This window comes from Artibeus jamaicensis, unplaced genomic scaffold (genome assembly GCF_021234435.1).
Source record: "Artibeus jamaicensis isolate MK-2021 breed Jamaican fruit bat unplaced genomic scaffold, CSHL_Jam_final contig_515, whole genome shotgun sequence".
NCBI classification, from domain to species: Eukaryota; Metazoa; Chordata; class Mammalia; order Chiroptera; family Phyllostomidae; genus Artibeus; species Artibeus jamaicensis.
The window spans coordinates 2,899,508-2,922,808 of record NW_026521869.1 but is presented as its reverse complement, the minus strand read 5'-3'; the positions used below and the strand labels follow the sequence as shown (position 1 = coordinate 2,922,808).

Below are 23,301 nucleotides of genomic sequence, written 5' to 3'. Positions count from 1 at the left end.
TTTCAGGGTCTAGGTGCTGGGAGAAGCTCCCAGGCTCACAGAGAGTTTGTTGGAGAGACCCACAAGGTCCTGGAGGGTGCACAGGCCCACACACCCAGGAGCCAGCACCAGGGAGGCCAGGTTTGCTTGTGGGAAGCAGCAGAGGGATCAAAATCCAAGAGAGAACAAAACAAACACCATTGCCCCTCTCTGACCCCGACCCCACATACAGCATCACAATCCAGCAACTGGGTTGCCCCACCCTGGTGAACACCTAAGGCTCCGCCCCTCATACATAACAGGCTTGAACAGACCAAAACATTATGGCTCAAGAACAGCTCAAAGCCCCAGAGCCAATAATTCTAAGTGACCAAAAGATAGCCAACCTATCAGATGCACAGTTCAAAACACTGGTAATCAGGATATTCATAGAACTGGTTGATTTTAGTCACAAATTAGAAGAACAAATGAAGGCTAAACTACTTGAAATGAAGGGAAATGCACAGGATACCAATTGTGGTGGAAAGGAAACTGGGACTCAAATCAAAGGAGTGGACCAGAAGGAAGAAAAAAATGACCAAACAGAACAGAATGAAGAAACAAGAATTCAAAAAAATGAGGAGAGGCTTAGGAACCTCCAGGACATCTTTAAATGTTCCAACATTCGAGTTATAGGGGTACCAGAAGGGGAAGAGGAAGAGCAACAGGTGGAAAACTTATTTGAACCAATAATAAAGGAGAACTTCCCCAATCTGGCAAAGGCAATAGACTTCCAGGAAGTCCAGGAAGCTCAGAGAGTCCCAGAGAAGTGGACCCAAGGGAGGAACACACCAAGACACATCATAATTACATTAGCCATGATTAAAATGAAGGTGAGAATCCTAGAAGCAGCAAGAGATAAGGGGACAGTTACCTACAAAGGGGTTCCAATCAGACTGTCAGCTGATTTCTCAAAAGAGACCTTACAGGCAAGATGGGGCTGCAAAGAAGTATTTCAAGTCATGAAAGGCAAGGACCTATATCCAAGATTGCTCTATCCAGCAAAGCTTTCATTTGGAATGGAAGAGCAGATAAAGTGCTTCTGGGATAAGGTCAAGTTGAAGGAGTTCATCATCACCAAGCCCTTATTGTATGAAATGTTAAAAGGACTTACCTAAGAAAAAGAAGATAAGAAATATGAACAGTGAAAGGACAGCAAACTCACAGTTATTAACAACCACACCTAAAACAAAAGCAAACTAAGAGGACAGCTAGATCAGGAGCAGAACCATAGAAATGGAGATCACATGGAGGGTTAGCAACAGGGGAGTGGGAGGAGGAGAAGGGGGGAGAATGTACAGAGAATAAGTAGCATAGATGGTAGGTAGAAAATAGACGGGGGAGGGCAAGTATAGTATGGGAAATACAGAATCTAAAGAACTTGTGACACATGGTCATAAACTAAAGGGAGGGAATGGTGGGAGGGGGTGCGCAGGGTGGAGGGGAATAAAAGGGGGAATAGAACAACTGTAATGGCATAATCAATAAAATATATTTAGAAAATGTTAAAGGGACTTACCTAAGTAAAAGAAGATAGCCCTGGCTGGTGTAGCTCAGTGGATTGAGTGCTGACCTGTGAACCAGACAATCGTGGTTCGATTCCCAGTCAGGGCACATACCGGGGTTGCAGGCAGGTTCCCTGCAGGCCAGTTCCCAGCAGGGGACCCACGAAATGCAACCATACATTGATGTTTCTCTCCCTCTCTCCTTCCCTTCCCCTCTAAAGATAAATAAATAAAATCTAAAAAAAAGAAAGAAAAAAGAAAAAGAAGATAAAAAGTATGAACAGTAAAATGACAATAGACACAAACATCAACAAATGAACCTAAAAGAAAAGAAAAACAATGAAAACAAAAACTAAGCCAACAACTAGAATAGTAACAGAATCAGAGAAATGGACATCACATGGAGGGATTTCAGTGGAGAAGGGGACAGGAGGAATAGGGGGGAAAGGGTACAGGGAAGAATAATCATAATTGGATGGCATAAAATAGATGTGGAGAGACAAAAATAGTATAGGAAACGGAGGACTCAAAGAACTTATATATACAACCTATTGACATGAACTAAGTGGGGCAGAATGCTGAAGGGTTGCTGGGACAGTGTGGAGGGGGATCAAAGGGGAAAAATTGGGGAAACTGTAATAGCATAATCAATAAAAATACTTCAACAAATAAATAAAAATTATAATTGTCTTTTTTTCACATCTTTTTGACCACCATTGGCTAGTTCCTGCATTAATTATTGGTAAAGTGAATGAGATCACCGTGACTGTCTCAGACCAATTGACCTGTGTAGTAGTGTCCATTTCTCTCAAGGGCACACCTGCAGGCAGCACAGATGGGTATCTGAACAAAATCAGTGCATTCCAGCAAGAAAGAAAGGATGGGGGTGTATGATGGGGAGACTAACATCCATGTTTACAGTGGAGAGGCTTTAAAAATATCAGTGCCAAGACCAAAAGTTTTGACTCAATTGGATGCAGTTGGACTGCAGTGAGTTCCCATCATCAGATATTTTTAAATGTTTGCCCTGTCAATTCTAATGTGCAGACAGGGTGGAGATCACCAATCCACCAATCTAGTGAGGTGGCTCCCCAAGCCAGTAAGTATGAATACTAAGAGCTGAGAAGTGCAAGAAGGTATAGGAACAGAGTGCACTGGGCTCCTTGCCTGGTCCAACGAGACCAAAGAAATCCTCCAGGGGCAGGAGATGTTTACTGATGTAAGGAAGAGGTAGGTTAGTCGGACTGGGGAAGTGTCATAGATGCAGGAGACTCCTGATTTCAGGGTATTTGTGATTTCCTTTGCCTGGAGTCTTTAGTCCCATTTAGCCATGTGACTAACTTCTCAGTTCCTTCAGTTCTTTACTTAAAAACTGTTGTGTCAGTACCCTTACTTCATATTCTCCTCTGCTTTATTTTTTCTTAGTATTGACCATTAACATGCTGCATATATTGTTCATTTTATTACCCATCTTCTATACCAGAAAATATGTATAAAAACAACTTTTCTACCATAATATCCCTGCTCCATAAGGGCAGGGATTTTTGTCTGTTTTGTTTATTTTTCCAGTGTTAGAACACAACCTGGCACATAGTAGGCACTCAGTAAATTTGTTAGTACCTGCATTTTTCAGAGAAGAAATGTGAGGCTCAGTACAACTAAGTAATTTACTTAACATCACACAGCTAGAAAGTGGCAAGGTTGGGTAGTTAAATATGGGGTGGGGCAAAAGTAGGTTTACAGTTGTGAGTATGTGAAACACAGACTTTATTCTTATTATTTATTAATTATTGTATTATTTTCCATATGAACAACTGTAAACCTACTCTTACCCCACCCTGTATTCTATGATTCTTTTTTTTTTCTGTGATTCTTTACAACACAAAAAAACCCATTTAGCGAAAAGAGGAATACCGGTGGCCCCTTTTCAGCCTCCTTCTCTACCACCAGTTGAAGAAAAGAAATCTTTTAAATGATGAAAGATTAGATGCTGGAGGCTTTTGTGGTGAGTTTGCTTTGTGGACCCTTGACTGGAGTATTCAGAAGTGAGTGGTTTTAAGCAAGGGAGGTGGGAAGCCTTCTCAGCACTTGTTTCCAGGCAGGAAGGTCAGTGACTAAAATTAAATGCACACCAGCTGTCCTAGGAGATGGCTGACAGGAAGGAAGGGAGACTCAGCTACCACAGGAAGATACGCTGAGTGGGTTTGAAATAATTGGGGAGAATTTTTACTGTTATCAACATCGAGATCTGCCTCATTGGCAATCCTTTGCGGACTCACCTAAAAATTCCTTCCTCTTTCATCCATTACAGTGAACATACAAGGAGGAATCTTAGCAGAATACAGGAAGAGCACTCAGAGGACAACCCTATAATTGGATCTGCTAAAGCTTTGTTAGAATGAGGGCAGTGATTTTTAAAGAGCATGTCCTTTTGAGGAACAGGAACTTTGGCGGGACAGTGATTGTGCCAGGAGGTAAAACCCAGGCCTTTTTCTCCTCCCACTTAGAAAGCCATATTGCTGGTGCCATGCCTCTACAGGGTCCAGCCCCCTGGAGGAGTGGAGTTCCTAGAAGCAGAGCCCAGGCAAGCGTGTGGCTTTCCTAAGCAGTTCAGAGGGAGGAGACAGGGCCAGGGCATGAGTGGAAGCTGAGTTCTGTGGGCTGGTCAAACCCAGAAGGGGGATTCCAGAGGACCAGGCAGAGCAAGGGCCCACCAACTCTCTAAGACAAGGGTTCCCCTGACATACTTAGCCAGGTGCCCAGCACAAAGCAAGTCCTCAATAAATTTTCTTTTCCCTTCTTTTCGGGAACAAAATGAGGGCCAAGACAATGGCTCAAAACAGGGGGAGGAGAGGCTCTTTCAAAGGTCCTGGGTTGGGACAGAGTAGAGGAAGGGACAGAAACCCTTAGTTTGCAAAATGCCTTCTATTGGCAATGTTAACGTTCAGCTGCTTGCTTTCCTCCTGTGAGGTGCAAACAAGGAGCAGCAGCAGCAGCAGTCTTGGGCTCTGGGCATGTCTTCTACTTTCCTGTCAGAGCACCGTGCTCTTCGGTGCTCACCACCGTTCCCAGGGCCCTTTGCCAGTGCCTGGGTTCTTCACCCAGATCCCCTTTGTAGCTTATGCTCTCACCCCGCCCCCGGCCACCCTTCCACTTCCGCTGCCGTCCTTGCTGGGAATGGCCCTCATCCACATGGAATTCTGGGGATAGCTTTTGCCCACCCACATGGAACTGGTTTGCCCAAGGGTTCACCCCCTTCCAGGGGCACCCTGAGACCAAGGGCTGCATGATAACAAGACCTTTAAGTTTGGAACAACTCTAAAGGGTCATCCAGCCCCAGAGCTCCCTATTGGATCTGCTGAAACTCATTGTGAGTGTCTCCCTCAGCCCAATCCTGCCTTCCACTCTCCCTCACAGGTATCCCTCTAGAGCACTGCGCAAAAGCCTTCTGCCTGTGACTCTGGGGAGCCCAGTCTAAGACTGCCCATCCCTTCTTTTCCTGTTGTCTTTACCTCTCCAACCATAGCCACTCATCTGACCTCCCAAACACCTTTGCACTAAACTGCAGCCATCTTGCAGCCCAGTGACTGGAAAATGGGTGCTCATGGGTTATCATTATGGGAACCGATACTTAAGTGCAGCTAGCAGTCTCTAGAACAGGCATGCACACATGATTTCATTTGCAAAGCAGAGTAGCACATTGGTCTCCAGTGATTCGGCCTGGATTTGAATCTTGGTCCTACTACTTACTAGTCTTGTGACCTTGGGCCAGCTGCATAACCTTTCTATTGCTCAACTTCTCCATCTGAAAAATGGCATAGTGATAGTCCATTTTTCCTAGAGTTTTTGTTAGAATTAAATGAATCAGCATATGTAGAGGTGTCAGAATAGTGCTGCACATGGTAAGCACATAGTATAAGGTAGTTATAAGTATTTGATCCTCATAAGAACCCTGAGATGTTACAGTTACTGCTAGGTTGGACATCTCTTGTGCCCTGTAGGAGACCATTCTGCGTGGCATGGGCCCAGCCCCCAGTGGCAAATATTTACTGCAAAGTAACTTCCTGAAATCCATGCTAAACTTTCCAAGGACCAGTGTAACTGGTTCAGCCACTTTTGCCTTTTCATTTGCAAACATTCCTCTTCTGTGATGCCATTAGCGGCCTTGGCTCCTTTATTTTCTGTAAAAGGTCACCACCTACAGCAACCTGTGCAGAGTAAATGAGGACCATCATGTAATGTGCTGAGAAACCCAATAAAGGTTGGTCACAGCAAGGGCCCAGTCTTTTGCTCCCCTTGATAGAAAAGCGATGCTGTCCCTTTACCTCCACCGGACTTGGTAGTCCATGTGAATGTCTCATTTCATCCATAATGACACAGACACTGCAGACCCGTGTCTGCATCAATGCCCCATCTTATGCTCTCAGCCCACCTTTTCACTCTCCTTGCTGCTGCATAGTCCAACATCTTGCACATCTGTGCTGCTTGTTTCTCCTCCTTCTTTCTTCTTCTTCTCCTTCTCTCTTCTTCCTCCTCCTCCTCCTCCTTATCCTTATCCTTTTCCCTCTCCTTCTCACTCTCTTCCTCTTTCCTCTTATTTGGAATGGCTTAAAATCTTATTTTGAAAAACTGGAATGGAAAAATTCTATGAACAATAATTTCATATTTTGTTCTTATTTATTCTCCACATGCATTTACTGCAATAAATTTTAGCCAGTAACTATTTTTTCTTTTTATGAACAGAGACTCAAACCAGAAACCTTACAAAAGGCTCTCATTTTCTTTCTGGATCATTTATTTTTCTTGGTCTTGGGGAAAGAACTTCTCACTTGTCAAGAACTATAATAAAGTTTAGCTCTTAGTGTAAAATCCAATAGGTGGGAGACTCAGCCTCCATGGAACACAGCTGTCCTTCCTGGGGACCATTGAGAGCTGGCAACCTGGTGAGGCTGCAGTAAGCCACTGTGCGTAAGCCCTTCCTGCCTGAGAGCAGATCTTTCAGGATCTCCTTAAACACGACTGTCTAGTTATAGTACATCCATTACCATCATTCATTCTGTAATAGAGAAGATGGCAAATGCATCTGCTGAAGACACTTGGAAAGAGAGTGCTAGAGGAGAAAGAAACAAACAGCCTGCTTAGGGAATGTGTGGATTGGTAGTTTACAGCAGTTCCCCATGTGTGTTCCCACAATCTCATAACTCCCAACTGCGTCTACGTACTGTTTATTTCTTACTTCCCATTCCAGCTTCTTTGCCACCTCCATCTGAGCTGCCTGGGGAACACACTCAGCCATTCTGACCCAAGCAAACTGAAAGTGTAAGGAAGCTAATATCCCTCCATGTGACGTCCCTGTGGTCCCTTTTTTTATGCCTTGAGAGAATAGAATCTGTCTCCTCAAGGTCCAACTTAAGTTGCCCACAGCAGCGAGCACCCTAGCTTAGCTTTCCCCCCTTCCCTGTCTTATTCTTCCCCTTGCCCACTCCTGTAATATGAGCTCACTCCCCAAAATATACCTAGACACAAGCCCTTGCTTCGTGCTCTGTTTGGAGAACTATCTGTGTGCAAGAGGAGCATGAAAGAATAAAAAGAGGCCTGTTCAACATCCAGAATCAGATCTAGATTCAAGTCAAAGCCTCCCACCTGCTGAATCTCATGCCCTCACATGGTGCCACTTCCCAGTTGATACATATGCATCTTAACACAGAACTGGAAACTTGGTTAACCAATGGGAGGCCAGGGAAGAAATCGCTACAAACAGGTAGCTTTGGACACTTTCCTGTCAGAGCCCTTTTCTTGTCCCTGTGTAGAACTAAGCTGGTCCTTTGTGGCCCAGGGATCGTCTCGAGTTTACCTTTGTATCACCAGCTGCTCCGGCCCGCGGAGCAATCAACTGAGGCTCGACCACCTACCTAGAACAAATGAGTTGGGGGGACAAGAGGCGCGAAGAATGGCAGCAAGACAAAAGATTCTGATCAAGCTGCAAACTTTATTTTTCTGAACTGGGTATATATATATATAGGGGGGAGGGAGAGGAAGGAGATTAGGTTGCTTGCTATTGGCTAGCTTGAGACAAAGAAGGGCCCGCTTATTGACTACTTGGGTGCAACTGGTACTCGTGGACACCTCATGTGCCTGTAGCTGATTGGCTTGGGGAAGCGCATGCACACCTCATGTACCTGTAGCCGATTGGCTTTGTGGAGCGCACAGGTTCCTGGAATCAATGCAATGTTTTTAGCTAGAAGCCAGGTGTAAGGTTCCCAACATCTGCTCCCCTTTTTATTACTTTGAGGGCGAGGAGAATGTAGGTAGGGTAGACTTTAACCGGCTGGGGGAGGCAGAGGCCTGACTCCTCCTGGGCTCATTCTGAGCTTTAGGGTACCTTTTGGGAGGAGAGGAGTTGGGTACCAACCTCTTTGCAAGTCAGCTTACCTCTCAGGAGACTCGAAGTGGCCGTATGTACAGGCCTCTCCTTGCAGTGCTTTGCCTTGCACCCAGCGGTGTCTATCACAGCTACTTGGCTGTGAAGCATACCTTCGAGGGTTATGCTGCTCCCGCAGGAGGGGAACCTGGCAGGAATCGTGGGCTAGCACCCCAGCGGCTGTACGGCTCAGAGTCCGCTCCATGTTTCAGCATTTCTAATTGTTGATAGTGCACCTGAATAGGTCTTCCTAGTACACTGTTAAGTTGGTCTTTGACTAAGTTGGTTATACGTCTAAGAATCCAGGGGGCAAAGGAGAGGATGAGGGTGATAGAAACTAAAGGTCCTAAGATGGGAAGGAGGTAGGGGAGAATTCCGTTGAGTCCACCCCAAAGGGGGTGTTCGGAAAGTTCTTTTCTTCTTTTTTCTAAGTCTTCTTGTAACTGTTTTATCTTGTCTCGGACGATGCCTGATTTGTTGGCATAGAAGCAGCAGTGTTCCTGTAAAGCCAAACAGATACCTCCCTGTTCTGCAGTAAGTAAATCTAGACCTCATCTATTTTGAAGAACAACTTCTGCTAGGGAGTCTACTTGGTCTTGGATGTCACTAATGGTACCGGACAGAGCCTGGACATCATCAATTAGTTGTTTAGAGAGCTTTGTGTATGAATGGACTGTGACTCCCAATCCTGCAGTCCCTGTGACAACTGCTCCAGAGACGCCTAATCCAACTAATAAGGGTATGAATGTTAATGCTCTTTTTTGTTGCCCCACAATATGGTCTAAGCTGGGAATGGGGACAGGCTCGTCTCCGTGGAGAACATCTATATCTGGTAGTAAGGTAGCCAAGACACATAGCCCGGTCCAGTTAGCGGGCAAGGCTGAAAAGGCCAAGTTGTTTCCACAAACGAATATTTGTCCATGACCTGGGCAAAGGGGGTTACTATAATTGGTTATGCTGCTACAACTAGTAAATTCTATAAAGCCGACAGGAATGTCGAAGCTATTATTTTGAGCTATGCCTTGTAAGCACGGGGAGGGTGGGAATATTGTAGGTTGGACTCTAAAAGGTAAACTAGGGTTACATTGTAGCTGTGATTTATTAAGGGTGGATATATTGACAGGAATAGCTAAAGGCATGGGGGTGCCTAGGCTCACACATAACCAGCAATCCTCGGCTAGGTGAGGGTTAGATATGTTAAGAGCTTGATGTGTGGCTATTAAAATGTCAGCAGTCTGGGTATCTAGGTCTACTCCCCGCAGTTTGGGGAAAGCTAGTAATTCAGTGGGGGGTGGATATGGTTAAATCAGTGAATTCTTTAGCCACGGCCTTGATTTCTCGAATGAGAATTAAGGCTTCTTGAATGGAGGTTTTTTGGAGAAGGGGTTTTTGGTGGATTGTTGGTGGCTCGGGGTTGTTTAGAATGGGGACCAGAATATGGGTGGCCGCGGGCGGTAGGTTTGAGGGTGCATAGGTGGGCGGCCGAAAAGCTGGGAGATATTTAAGTAAGGGGGCAGAAGAGAGAGGAGGCCAGTCAAGGTTATTGTAAGAAGCTGCCTCTTTTTCGAGTTCGGCCTCTTCTGCTGGGTTTAATTGGTCGACATGGTTATTTGAGGAATTACGGGAAGGGTTAGGGGTTTTTTTAATCTCTTCCTCTATGTTAATAGAAATTGAGGGGGCCCTCGAAGGGGGCCGAGATTGATTTTTTGAAATTTCTTGTCCCTCTTTACAGAGATTTTGGGCTGAAGGGCCCTCGAGGGGGACCAGGATTGATTTTTTAGAACTTCTTGTCCCTCTTTACAGAGGCTCTGGACATCCGGAGAATGCCCATGAGTGACTAAGATTTCTTTAATAAAATTAAAATAACTGAAGGCGGTGATAGGGACGGTCTTGGGGCCAGAGATTCGATAATAGTCATTAAGGCAATCTCCGACCCGGTTCCAACACTGCGGGTCAATCGTCCCCTCTTAGGGGAACCAGGGGCACATTTTGAATATAAAGTCAAAAAAATAAAACTAAATCCTTTTTCTTAACTCGAGTTCCTCGCACCTTGAGAGTTTGCTTTAATTGACTTATAAAAATATCACTTTGTGAACATGCTTGTCCCATGATTGGGGGCCTTACCTGGCCAAGTTCGCCGTCGAGGGGAGGGGCTCCTGGATCTGTCTCGCGGTCGAGTAGTCGCGGCGATCCAATCTGTGCGGGGAAGTCACTGGCGGGGACGGCGCTTTGCTCCCGCGGCTGTCGGGCACCCACGTTGGGCGCCACTTGCTCCGGCCCGCGGAGCAATCAACTGGGGCTCGACCACCTACCTAGAACAAATGAGTTGGGGGGACAAGAGGCGCGAAGAATGGCATCAAGACAAAAGATTCTGATCAAGCTGCAAACTTTATTTTTCCGAACTGGGTATATATATATAGGGGGGAGGGAGAGGAAGGAGATTAGGTTGCTTGCTATTGGCTAGCTTGAGACAAAGAAGGGCCCGCTTATTGACTACTTGGGTGCAACTGGTACTCGTGGACACCTCATGTGCCTGTAGCTGATTGGCTTGGGGAGCGCATGCACACCTCATGTACCTGTAGCCGATTGGCTTTGTGGAGCGCACAGGTTCCTGGAATCAATGCAATGTTTTTAGCTAGAAGCCAGGTGTAAGGTTCCCAACAACCAGCATGCAGGTTCTGGCATACAACAGGTGCTCAGTAAATGTTTGCAGGATACACAAATCCAGAAATCAAACTGTTGATGATTTCTGTTTAACGATCACTTTTTATGTGGCCATGCCTGTTCCTATACTTAGTGTTTATTTTTTATTTTTTAACATATTTTATTGATTATGCTATTACAGTTGTCCCATTTTCCCCCCTTCACTCCCCTCCACCCTGCACACCCTCTCCCACCCACATTCCTCCCATTTAGTTCATGTCCATATGTCATCCTCATAAGTTCTCTGGCTTCTACATTTCCCATACTATTCTTACCCTCCTCCTGTCTATTTTCTACCTACCATCTATGCTACTTATTCTCTGTACCTTTTCCCCTCTCTCCTTCTCCCACTCCCCTGTTGATAACCCTCCATGTGATCTCCATTTCTATGGTTCTGTTGTGTTCTAGTTGTTTGCTTAGTTTGTTTTTGTTTTTGTTTTAGGTATGGTTGTTAATATTATGAGTTTGCTGTCATTTTACTGTACATGTTTTTTATCTTCTTTTTCTTAGGTAAGTCCCTTTAACATTTCATATAATAAGGGCTTGGTGATGATGAACTCCTTCAACTTGACCTTATCCCAGAAGCACTTTATCTGCCCTTCCATTCCAAATGAAAGCTTTGCTGGATAGAGCAATCTTGGATATAGGTCCTTGCCTTTCATGACTTGAAATACTTCTTTGCAGCCCCATCTTGCCTGTAAGGTCTCTTTTGAGAAATCAGCTGACAGTCTGATGGGCACTCCTTTGTAGGTAACTGACCCCTTATCTCTTGCTGCTTCTAGGAGTCTCTCCTTCATTTTAATCATGGCTAATGTAATTATGATGTGCCTTGGTGTGTTCCTCCCTTGGGTCCAACTTCTTTGGGACTCTCTGAGCTTCCTGGATTTCCTGGAAGTCTATTGCCTTTGCCAGATTGGGGAAGTTCTCCTTTATTATTGGTTCAAATAAGTTTTCCACCTGTTGCTCTTCCTCTTCCCCTTCTGGTACCCCTATAACTCAAATGTTGGAACATTTAAAGATGTCCTGGAGGTTCCTAAGCCTCTCCTCATTTTTTTGAATTCTTGTTTCTTCATTCTTTTCTGTTTGGTCATTTTTTTCTTCCTTCTGGTCCACTCCTTTGATTTGAGTCCCAGTTTCCTTTCCATCACAATTGGTTTCCTGTGCATTTCCCTTCATTTCAAGTAGTTTAGCCTTCATTTGTTCCTCTAATTTGTGACTAAAATCAACCAGTTCTGTGAACATCCTGATTACCAGTGTTTTGAACTGTGCATCTGATAGATTGGCTATCTCTTCATTGCTTAGTTGTATTTGTTCTGGAGATTTGATCTGTTCTTTTGTTTGGGCAATTTTTTTTGTCTTGATGGACCTGTTATGTAGTGAGGTGTGGAGCTTTAGTTCTTCACGAGAGCGAGGCAACCCATGAGGCTGTGTTGTGACACTGTGTTGGGGAGGTGTCCAAGAGGGAACAAGGGCATTTGCTCCGCTCTCTGCTGGATTTTAGTCCCTCTGTCGCTTCCCCCAAGCAAACTGGACCCTTCTAGTGCTGATTCCCACATAGGTGGGCTTGTGTAACTTCTAGGACCCTGTGGGTCTCTCCAGCGAACTCTCCTGTGAGGCTGGGAGTCTCTCCCTGGACCTCAACCCCTCACAGGTGTTTTCAATCGGTGTTTTCAGGCTTTATTTCCCCGAGCTGGAGTCCTGGGTTGTGTGGTCTGTTTCTCTTCCCAGTTTCTCCTGGTTTATCTGTGTGCGAATGTGGGACCACCCAGTTCCTCTAGCTGCCTCACACGCAGTGTCCCTCCACAATCCACCACCTTGCTGGGTCTGCTCATTGCCACCCCGCGCCCAGAGTTCGCCAGCTGCTGCCTTGCGCGCCTGGAGTCTGCCAGCCACCACTTTTTTTGCCACGACCCCTCTCTGCTCAGCCACCCAACTTGCCCCTCCTACAGGTCTGGATGAATGTGTCTATTTCAACTCCTTAGTTGTTGGACTTCCATACAGTTCAATTTTCTGTCAGTACTGGTTGTTTTTCTGTTTCTGTATTTTTGTTGTCCTTATTTTGGTTGTGCAAGGAGACACAGTGTGTTTACCTATGCCTCCATCTTGGCAGGAAGTCTCAGTGTTTATTTTTTATGCTGGTTTGGAATGTTATCTTGAATGGACAAAGAACATTTTGGAGAGAGGATTTTTTTCCTTTTTTACCAAGCTACGTTAGCACAGAATCATGTGCCTGAAAATTATTCCAGAAATACTAAATGTTTCTTGAAATTATTCAAGAAATTCTGATTATCAGGTTGACTGTCTGATGAAAGAAGTAGCTAGGAGCTGTCAAACTGGTGGCTTATAGGACAAATGTAGCGCTAAGACACATGGCTTTTAGTACAACGATGATCATTTTATATAAAAAATTCCTCTGAAATATGCTGCAGGCCCCACCGCTTCTGCAACCTTCTACATGAGCTAATCCCCAAACTTGTGTTAACCTACCTAGACCTGTGGATATGTAGGTGTGTGGCCCCTGCACAGAGTGGCAAATAACAGGGTATTCCTTATACAGAAAGAGTTGAAGTTGCTGTCCAACACAATTCCTGACTTTTTCTATAGTTTGCTTAGCCTTTCCTCACCACCTCATCAGGTGCCCACTGAGAGCCTACTATCCTGCCTTCCAGGTACTATAAGATCTCCGTGGTGCTCATGTGCTTTGTGGTCCCCACACTGGTGCCCTGGTACATCTGGGGAGAGACTCTGTGGAATTCCTACTTCTTGGCCTCCATTCTTCGCTATACCATATCACTCAACGTCACCTGGCTAGTCAACAGTGCTGCCCACATGTATGGAAACCGACCCTATGACAAGCACATCAGCCCTCGGCAGAACCCACTGGTCACTCTGGGTGCTGTTGGTGAGTAGGGTTGTGAGAGCCAATGGAGAGAATGGCAGCTTGATTTTCTTGGCTTCTTGGGCCTTTGGTATTAGAATCCTGACTCATGGACAAGTCACCTAACCTCTGATTTATAGTCCTCTTACCTGTGATGTGGGATTAGTAATGCTTTCTTTATAGGGATGTTGTGAGAATTAGTAAGATTGTATATATATATATATAGCTTTGTACAGTACCTTGCACATAGTAGGTGATCAATAATTAGTACCTATTGATTTTTGCCATGATAATTCTCGTACAGGAGAGTAGCAGTTGACTTTTCTCCCCAGCTGCCTGGACATCCTCAGCTGTCCTATCATTTAGCTGACCATATGCAAGTAGCCCTTTAAACAAAGAGATAGGAAGAAATGAGATTGTTGCATCTCATGGTACCACAAAATGGTTAAGAGGCCGCTGGAGTCCAGCCAGTGTGGTAGAGTCCTGGTTCCTTCCCTTACTGTCTGGGCAAGTTACCTGACTCCTCCACACCTCATGTCCTCATATGCTAAGTGGGCATAATAGTAGTATTTACCTCCTGCTAGGGTTGTCGGAGGGTTAGATAAGCTAACACATAGCACTTGAAGTAGTACTTAGTACAAAATAAGCCCCCAGTGATGTTGTTTTTATTACCAACCATATGGTCTTAGGCAAATTTCTTGTCCCTTCTGTTCATTTACATCCTCACGTTAAAATGGGAGTAATCATAGCTCAGAGGTGTGCAGATTACAGACATTCATACTCATTAAAGCACTTTGCATGTGACTGATACTTGGTAAGTGAATAATAAATGTTAACTATAGCTTTATAGAAGCAATTGGGCTTCTTGGTAAGCTGAGTCTTTAGTACAGAGCTCAAACCTAGGAAAAGAAGTTTTGCTATTGAATAGAAATGATCTCTGCCTCACTCAGCAATGAGTTCCTACCACCACTTTGTTAGGGTTTTCCGTGTAAGGCTCCACTGTATAAGGTGGAATGTACACCAGATTTAGCTATGGGATGACAGGATAAGCAGAGAGCAAAGTGCCTTGGAAAACAGGAGGATGTTTCCTGACCCTCCTGTTGCTTTCCTTTCTCCTTCTCTCATCTTCATTCTCTAGAAGGACTCGAAGGAGGGAGCCACATCGAGCACTGACCCTGGGAGCAAGACCTGAGTGGGGATAACAGAGACTGCTACCATTTTATAGAGAGAAGGAGATCCAGGAAACCCAAGGAATGTGGCCATGGCCAATGTGTTCAATACCCTGAATAGCAGGGTATTGGTTTGAACTCCATCCAGGTCAACACTGGACTCCCAGTCAGTTTTCTTCATAAAGGTCCTTGAAAGGCTCTTATTATATGCAACTGTGCAAACCAGTGACTGTTTCTGAAAATAAGAGTAAAACTTCTCTATACTGTACAGGAAAGAACATAGTAATGACAAGGGTGGAGGGGCAGAGTAGAGAAGACCTAAATTTAAAAAATGGCAGACCACCGGTCAGTCCATCTGATGTGCTCAGTACAGAGCAGAATCCTTCAGATGTGGTCAGGAGAAGAACCATGTGATGACCTATAGCCACTTATGTAGTAAAGGAAAAATCTGGCAGTTCTTCAAATGGTTAAAAACAGTTACTATATAATCTAGCAACCCTATTCCTAGATTCATTCCTAAGAGAAATCAAACCATATGTCCACACAGAAACCTGTATTTGAATGCTCATAGCAATATTATTCATCATAGCTAAAAAGTAGAAATAATCCAAATGTTCATGGATAAATTCATTTATATAAATATAGTGGCATGGTAAGTGGTATATCCATATAAAAAAGAAATGAAATGCTGATACTTGCTATACCTTGAAAATATTATGCTAAGTGAAAGAAATTAGTCACATAGGATAACATGATTTCATTTATATGAAATGTTCAAAATAGGCAAATCTATAGAGATTGTATTAGTCAGGTTTCTCCAGAGAAAGAGAAATTCTGTGTATCTCAGTATATATAGTGTTACATATATTACATATATATATTCTTCATAGTACACTTCCATATATAGAGAAACAGTGGGATATGTTTATAAACATGGATATATTCTATTGGTTCTGTATATAGACAGACGGAAACATAGAAGGATTAATTGATTCATTGGTTGACTATTAGGAATTATCTCACACTATAATAGAGGCTATGAAGTCCCAGGAGCTATAGTCTGCAAGCTGGAGACCCAGGAAAACCAGTGGAATAATTAAGTCCAAAGACCTGAGAACCAGGGGAGCCAATGCTGTAGCTCCCAGTCTGAGGGCAGGACAAGGTGAGATAGATGTCCCAGGTCATCCAGTGAATAGGAAAAGAGGTAAATTCCTTTCTCCACTTGTTCTACTCTGGCTCTGAGTGGATTGGATGAAACCCACCTACATTGGGGAAAGTGATCTGCTTTACTGAGTCCGCTGACTCAGATGTTAATCTTATCCAGAAACACTCTAATAGATGTTTAATGGGCACCCCTTGGCCCATCAGGTTGACACATAGAATCAACCATCTCAGAGACAGGAAGTAGGGCTGGGAGGGCTGCAGGTGGTGGAGGGATGACAGCTAAGGGGTTTAGGGTTTCCTTTTAGTTAATGAAAATATAATTCATTTTGGTGATGGGTGCACAAGACTGAATAATCTAAAAAACATTAAACTGTATACTTTAAATGGGTAAATTGTATGGTGAGTTATATCTCAATAAAGCTATTTTTAAAAAATCAAATGAAAGAAGCTCTGAGGTAATCCTTTTCCTGAAAACACCTTAATAAAAAGGAGGAAAAGCTGTGCACTGGGAGGGATAGGACAATATGTAGGCAGATTTCAGCTATTTTAAGATCGAACTCCTTGACTGACTTAACTATTTGAACAATTCTCATTTATCTCTCCCAAGTTCTCCCAAGGTCTAGGTCTCACCGATCCAGCCCACAGAGGCTGTTTTCCTCTTTTGAACACACAGTCTGCTACCACCAGCCAGTCAGCATGTAGCTGTACAGTCAGTACAGCTCTGACATCATGGTAGCATGTCTCCAATTCTTAGAGGAAAATTATCTTCTGACTTTATGCTGATAACGTTACTGTTCTTTTCTGTTCACATCTAGTTTTTCTAGCCAACTAAGCAGAGCTTCCTATGGGTAGAAATTAAGGCATTTGCTCTCTAAAGAGCCTGATGCAGTGTCATATACATGATAGACCCCCCCAGTAAGTGAGTGATTCAAGACCTGTGCAGAGAGGTAGGTGAGTGGTTTGTTTCAATGCTCGTTTTGTCTTCCAGGTGAAGGCTTCCACAATTACCACCACACCTTTCCCTTTGACTACTCCGCAAGTGAATTTGGCTTAAATTTCAACCCCACCACCTGGTTCATTGACATCATGTGCTGGCTGGGGCTGGCCACTGACCGCAAACGGGCAACCAAGCCAATGATCGAGGCCCGGAAAGCCAGGACTGGCGATGGCAGTGCTTGAACCTGGAGCCGCTGTCCCACACGTCTGCCCTTGACACCTTGGTCCCTGCCTTCTGTTACTATAGTTTTCTTGCTCATTGGATTGTGGGAGGTGATAGACAGTGGGAGGGAATGGAATCTGTGGGGTTCAGAAATTTTTTGTTTGTCTCAAAGTCAAGATATAACTACCAATGAAAAAAAGTTTTTTAAGTCAATGTAATGATGATTTAACATTAGAGTGTAGACATGTGATCTAATTGTTGTGGCCACAACATGTCAAACATACATTGTCATGTGCTTGTTTCCAATGTTAACCCTGACAAGATGAAGGAATTTGATATTCTTTCAGTGTGATTCAGGAGAGCATTTTCTTTTCAACCATTTAACCCAGAATTATTTTAAAACATACTACCTGAAGGGCAGAGGGACAGGGTAGCAGACAAAAGAGGGGGTCTAGAGGGGGTCTAAGTAGTAACTAAAGAATGTTTTTGTCTTGTAGTTACTGTATTTTTGTTGTTTTTTTAAGTTAGAGAATTGAACATTTAAAAAAATGAGAATACAGGAAATGGCTCTCTCTCTCTCTTTTGGGTTTTTTTTTTTTTTGCCTTGTTTACAGCTTGTTAATGCTCCACCATCTTTGCTTCAAAAGAGATCTGTTCACTGCCCAGCTAGTTTTGTGTCCCAAGCCATACGCCTGGCCGACCTCATAAACCAGTGCCTGTTTAGGTGTTTGATTTTGTCCTCTTTGCTGTTGTCATTTTAAAGGTGTATAACTCAGATGTGCCAGACATCAAATTAAGCTCTCATTTTAATGTTTAGATACCTAATTTATACTCTAATTGATCCCAGCCACTGATGCATGTACTTTAGCTGCTTCTGCTAAGCAAGCATATTAATTTTCCACACCAGGCCATCAGATAGGAATAACTGACAGTTATCTAGAACTTAGTGTCTACTAATGTTTCACTTGCATGCGGCCATCACTGATTTTGCAGCAAAATATAAAGCGATCATTATGTAGCTTCAGAATTAAAAAATTTTGTATGTTATGTTGCCTTGTTAAAGAGCATGTTGAATTGACAGGACCGTGTGCCCTTTGTGTTAGATGTTAGAGCCAAAGAAAGGCTTATAGAGTTGGCAGTGGAGCCCTTTGAAGATAGATCTTTTTAGGAAAGATGTAGGATTTAAAATTGAAATTTTAAATTTTTGAAAAAGAAGTGATGCCAATAGGAAATTGTCATAATGAAGTTCTTCATCCAGCAGGTGTTTAACAGTGTTATTTTGCCATTAATAATGTATAAACTATGGGTGATTTGCAATAAATGATTATGACTTTGTTGGTGTTCTTGACCAGATGCCTAAGGGTTCCTTAGAGAGAATTCTCTCAAGGGCGCCTGACGCTTCATGATGATCATGTGACTCATGTTTGATTTGGGCTCTGGCCTAACAGCAGCCCCTAAGACCAGGCCTCTCATATACCATTGGCCTTCAGTATATGGGAAGGCACAACCAGAGGGAAAATCAGCAAGTTACCTTTGGCGTAGCTATTTAGAATCTTCTCACTAAAGGATGTTCCCCAATTAGTCCAAATAAATCCAGAACCTCGCTGCTCTGAACCTGGGTGCCATGTCTTTATCTGCAGCAGTACCCTAATTAAGAGAAGGATGAGATGGTTTTGGTGAAGAAGTGGATGAAGGTTAGATCACTTTAGAGTTTTCCACATTGATGTGACCTTTAGGTCTCAGCAGCATCTCAGAGAAGAAAGTAGCCGTCGGAGGCATCAAACAAGCCCATCTGAGGTAGCCCTAGAGAGGTGGGTTCATTTTTTAAAAGGTTCAGTATAAAGTACAGCAATGTCTCCTGTGTCCTCCAAGGCTCTTATTTCAGAGACCCCACATCAGATGAGCAGAGCCAAGGAGAGGCTGTTCCCATACTGCTTCTCCCATGTGTCACAGCAGCTCCACCAGCGACCCTGAGGTGGTAGAGCCAGCTCAGCTGTGCTCATGGCCAGCTCTGTGGCTTTGAGAAAATCAGTCTTTCTGGGTCCGGTTTTCTGACTCTTGACCACAGTTGCTGTGTTACCTAGGATGTGTTTCGGTGCTGAACCACATGAAAATGCAATTGCTAATCTATGGAGCCTCTCTGAATCTCAGTGTCCTGATCCCCAAGACAGGAACAGCACCACTGACCCACTGTGGGGAAATCTGGAGGCCTTCCGCACAGGGTGCTGTGCATCACAGGTGTGCCAGAGGTATCAGCTGAGAGTGAAGGATGTATGCCAGGCACAAGACAGAAACAACTGTAGTCAAATAAGCACCGTCAAGTGAAGAGGACCAGCTTCTAGTTCTCATTTTGCTGCTAATTAGGGAAATGGTGAAGGGTAGCAGAAAATGCCCAAAATATTCCACTTTGATGTAGGATTGTTTTGAGTTAAAGTTTCTTGCAAAATAGCACATGCAAGAAGGCAACTCTTGACTTCCCCATTTCTTCCTAAAAGCAAGAGGGTTAGCTCCAATGTGAAAGGATGTTCTTTCTGCAGGAGAGGGGAGGAGGAGCTGAGAGAAATTAGTATAAACAAACATTGCTAAATGACCCTTATCTTCCTTTAGCCTCCCATATATTTTAGTTGCTTCTCGAAATTACTATTGTCTGTTTATCCCAGTATATAAGCATTTGGCCCCAGCTGCTTTATTTTTTCTGTAAAGGCTCCCATGTATGTGTAATAATAAACTGTATATGCTCCTCTCTTGTTAATGTCTTAGGTCAACTGAGTTTCCAGGCCAGCCAAAGACAGTAAGAGGATAGAGATCGTGCCTCCCCTGCAATGTACCGAACAGCTCGGAGCTCCAGCATCCCTGTTTGTAAAGGAGGCTGACTGGGCCCGGTTAGCCTGCCCGGCTCCACCCTTCTCTCACACAGAGGCAGGGCCTTCACACTGCCATCAGAGGACATGCCTGGCATTCAAGGTCATGTGTGATTCTGTCAGCTCATTCTTCTCATCCAGAGCTGGGATAGATTTGTGAAGGGAAGAGTTTGAAGCTAATGGATAACAATGATCTGTGGGAATTGTCTGTAAGGCTCATTCATTCCTTGAGGTCCTTGTCCCCAGTTACAGAGGAGACTGAAAGCCAGTTGTATTCTCAGGGACTACTTGTGTGAAAACAAAGAAGGAAAGAAATAACCTTTCTGGTCCCTTTTTAAAATTTCCCCAGTTTTAGCTCAGGATATTAGTCTAAATTCCCTCCTTCTATTTCCTCGACATCAAGGAAGTACTATAAATGACCTGGTAACTGCTCTCCCATTCTCTCTGTGGGCTGTCACCACCCCTGGAATGTTCCGGACTTCTAAATTTGCACCATCAGAAGCAAGAGGAAGGAAAGTGCTGGCTGTAACACACCTATAAGGCAACAAGCCTATGTCCAAGTGGCTACTATGGGCTCTGTGACAACCTTTTTCTTTTCCTCTGCCTTTTCCTCTCCCATGCTGCCTCCGATTCCGTGTCTGGAAGACCAGTCAGCCTCATCCTGCCGTGACTTCTCACAGAATCCAAGGTGCAAACACCTGCTGCCAGCACCGAGCTGGCCAGGGTTGTGAAGACTTTGCCTGGAGGAAGTACCTTGCCTACCACACTTACTGAGAAAGTATCTTCCCTACAGCACTTACTGAGCATGTGTACTTTCTCATAGTACTTACTAAGAGTACCCTTCCTTTTACTGTGGAAAAAATGTATCTTGGCCTTTGACCACCTGTCCAAATCCCTACAACTGGGGATTTACTAAATCAGTGTTCCCCCTCCCAGCCTTTTCCAATCTTCTCCAAGGTTACCTTTTGGGTCACTCAGAAAAATCTCTGAAGTTGTTTTTCTGAAAGATGCACAAATTATTGGGCAGAGCCACCATCCCCCCACACTGTTGGTGGACAAAGTAACTGGGACCCACTGGAGCATGATGTGGTTATATTTTTATTGTCAGATTTCACACGAGCCTGAGCTCACAGTGCCAGGATCCCAACACCGGAGCTGCATGTGGAGGCTGCTCCTTAACCTGGACTTTATGACAACACTTGAATGAGGGGCAGGGTAGAAGGCAGGGACCTCTATCAGGGATTCATTGTGATTGCTGTGATCATTGGCAGAGAAGGGATGACCTGGGTTGCCAACAGGGATATCCAGTGTCTCAAAGCAAGAGCATGCGATCAGTTGGTGCAGGTGACGACTTTCCAGCTCAAGCAAATAGGCTTCTCATGCCTGAGGTAGATGGGCAGGGGAGACCCACTCCACTTCCTTCCCACCCTGAAATTCCAGCCCATGACTAGAAGAAGTGGCCTCTGCTAGAGGCCACTATGGTCTCTGGACTCTTCTCTGAATGAAAAGGCCCTTAAGCTCATGGCATCACAAAGTGCGTGTTCCAGATGAATCAGCAGAGGGGAACCTATTTGCACTGTACGCTACAGCTCCTGCTAGACTGAGCTATCTGCAACAGTCAGGGTCCACAGGCTTCAAGTTGGCTTATTAGAATGTGTATACAGCTGCAATACAGGCAACCAAGGCGCAAAAATGAAAAATTATCTCAAAGTGGGTATTTTGGCCTGGATGGTTTCAAAACACCATTTTAAAAGTGAAGACCTTGCTTTTGCTTCTGCAAGGGAAAATCTTAAGGGATGATGTAATGGATCCATTTCAATCACCATTGTAGTCATTTTAAGTCACTGAAGTGATAGGCCATTTTGATTGTGGTTTTGTTTAAACAGTACTTGATTCCTTGGCCCTTATCTACACAACTTAGGGATAGTTAAATTGTTCCTTTGTTGGAAGACAAACAGCCTAAGGAAAAATATGCAAAACCTCTGCTTCTTCATCTATTATATAAGCAGTAAGACAAATGATTGCTTAGGTCCCTTCTTAGATCAAAACCTATAGGAATCTATAGCAAGCAAGCTTAGAAAAGGTAGATTCTGCTTTCCCCCAATGAAAGATGTGACAGGAAGCCGTCCTAGTAGTGTATGTATCTGTGTATGTATGGTTCTAAAAGAAAAGAAGGAAGTGGCTCAAGGCCAGAAAGCTAACCCTCTGTTACTGTCCCTGCAAATAGCTGTAGTTGGAGACAGAATCATGAGGCTGGTTGATTGATATTCATGGACTGTCACTGCAAAGGCCAGATATTTCTAAACAATCTCATTTTTTTTTGTTTTTTCTTTGCTAGAATTTATAAACAGTCTTTTTTTGTTTTTGTTTTGTTCTTAAGTTTCCAGCTAAGAGATATCCTTAAAATGAGCATTACTGTGTGCAGGAAATTACAGCATAATGATACTTGGAAACAATAACATGCTTCAAAATAAAGTTGCTCACCGTCAAATGCCATATGATCTGGCTGCCAAAGTTCTGCTACCATCAGAACTAGGCTATGTGTATACAAAGCTAAGACAGATCACTTAACCTTTCCCAACAGACTTGCCTTGGATAGTTTTATTGATAAAATGCCTTCAGTTGTAACATCCAATCTTGTGTTTTTCCATTTGCTTTCAAGTCAGTGCTGCCACATTAGAAAAAACAACTTGGAGTGGTGTAAAAATATAATTACTCTTTTGAAAGTGTGTATGTTTACCTTTTTTTTGCTGCCCCATTTCACTTCTCTTTTCAGCTCTAATTAAATGAATGCTCCTTGCTTATGATGTATAAATAGCATTTATGGGTTACTTCTGAGAAGAACATTGTTTTTACAATTTCTAGGCCATTGACTGTAGTGCATTTTTTTACATTTCTTTTGCATCAAAAAAGAAATCAAATGAAAGCGCATCAGGCTTCAAAGGCCACTGGCAATACCACAGAACCTTAGCTAACCCATTGGCAAATGACACTTCACTGAAATTTTGCTCAACACACCACCTTTAGAAAAAATGATAACCACAAAAAAAATATCTGCATTAGATAGCTATTTTCCAAAACTCCACTTTGCTTTCGCGACATTTGGCTCATTTTCTGAATCTATTACCGCTGTATCTATAATATGATGAGAGTCAAAGAATTCACAACTCCCATTAAAAGTCAGGCAGACCATGCTGGTCTTAACCACCAGTGTTTTCCCAGCCCCCACAGAACAGGGCCTGAGAGGTGAGAGGTGCTGGATAAATGCCTCTAGATAAATGGATGGATGGATGGATGGATGGATGGATGGATGCAATATACTGCAATGCAGAAAGAAACTCTAGTTAGTGTTGCTGTGTCTCATCTTTGTAACTCTTTTTACTTTTTTAAATGCTCACCCAAGGATATGTTTATTGATATTAG

At 43.7% G+C, this 23,301-nt stretch overlaps 1 protein-coding gene across 1 annotated transcript in view; it reads left to right on the top strand.

Annotated features, from left to right (window-relative positions):
• The window catches only part of SCD5 (stearoyl-CoA desaturase 5), a 190,330-nt gene extending 171,699 nt beyond the window's left edge, over positions 1-18,631 (top strand). The window contains exons 4-5 of the mRNA XM_037150725.2: positions 13,317-13,549; positions 16,847-18,631. Of these exons, the coding sequence (XP_037006620.2) occupies positions 13,317-13,549; positions 16,847-17,037 (424 nt within the window). The 3' untranslated portion in view covers positions 17,038-18,631. The remainder of the gene's footprint in view (positions 1-13,316; positions 13,550-16,846) is intronic.
• Positions 18,632-23,301: the final 4,670 nt, after the last annotated feature.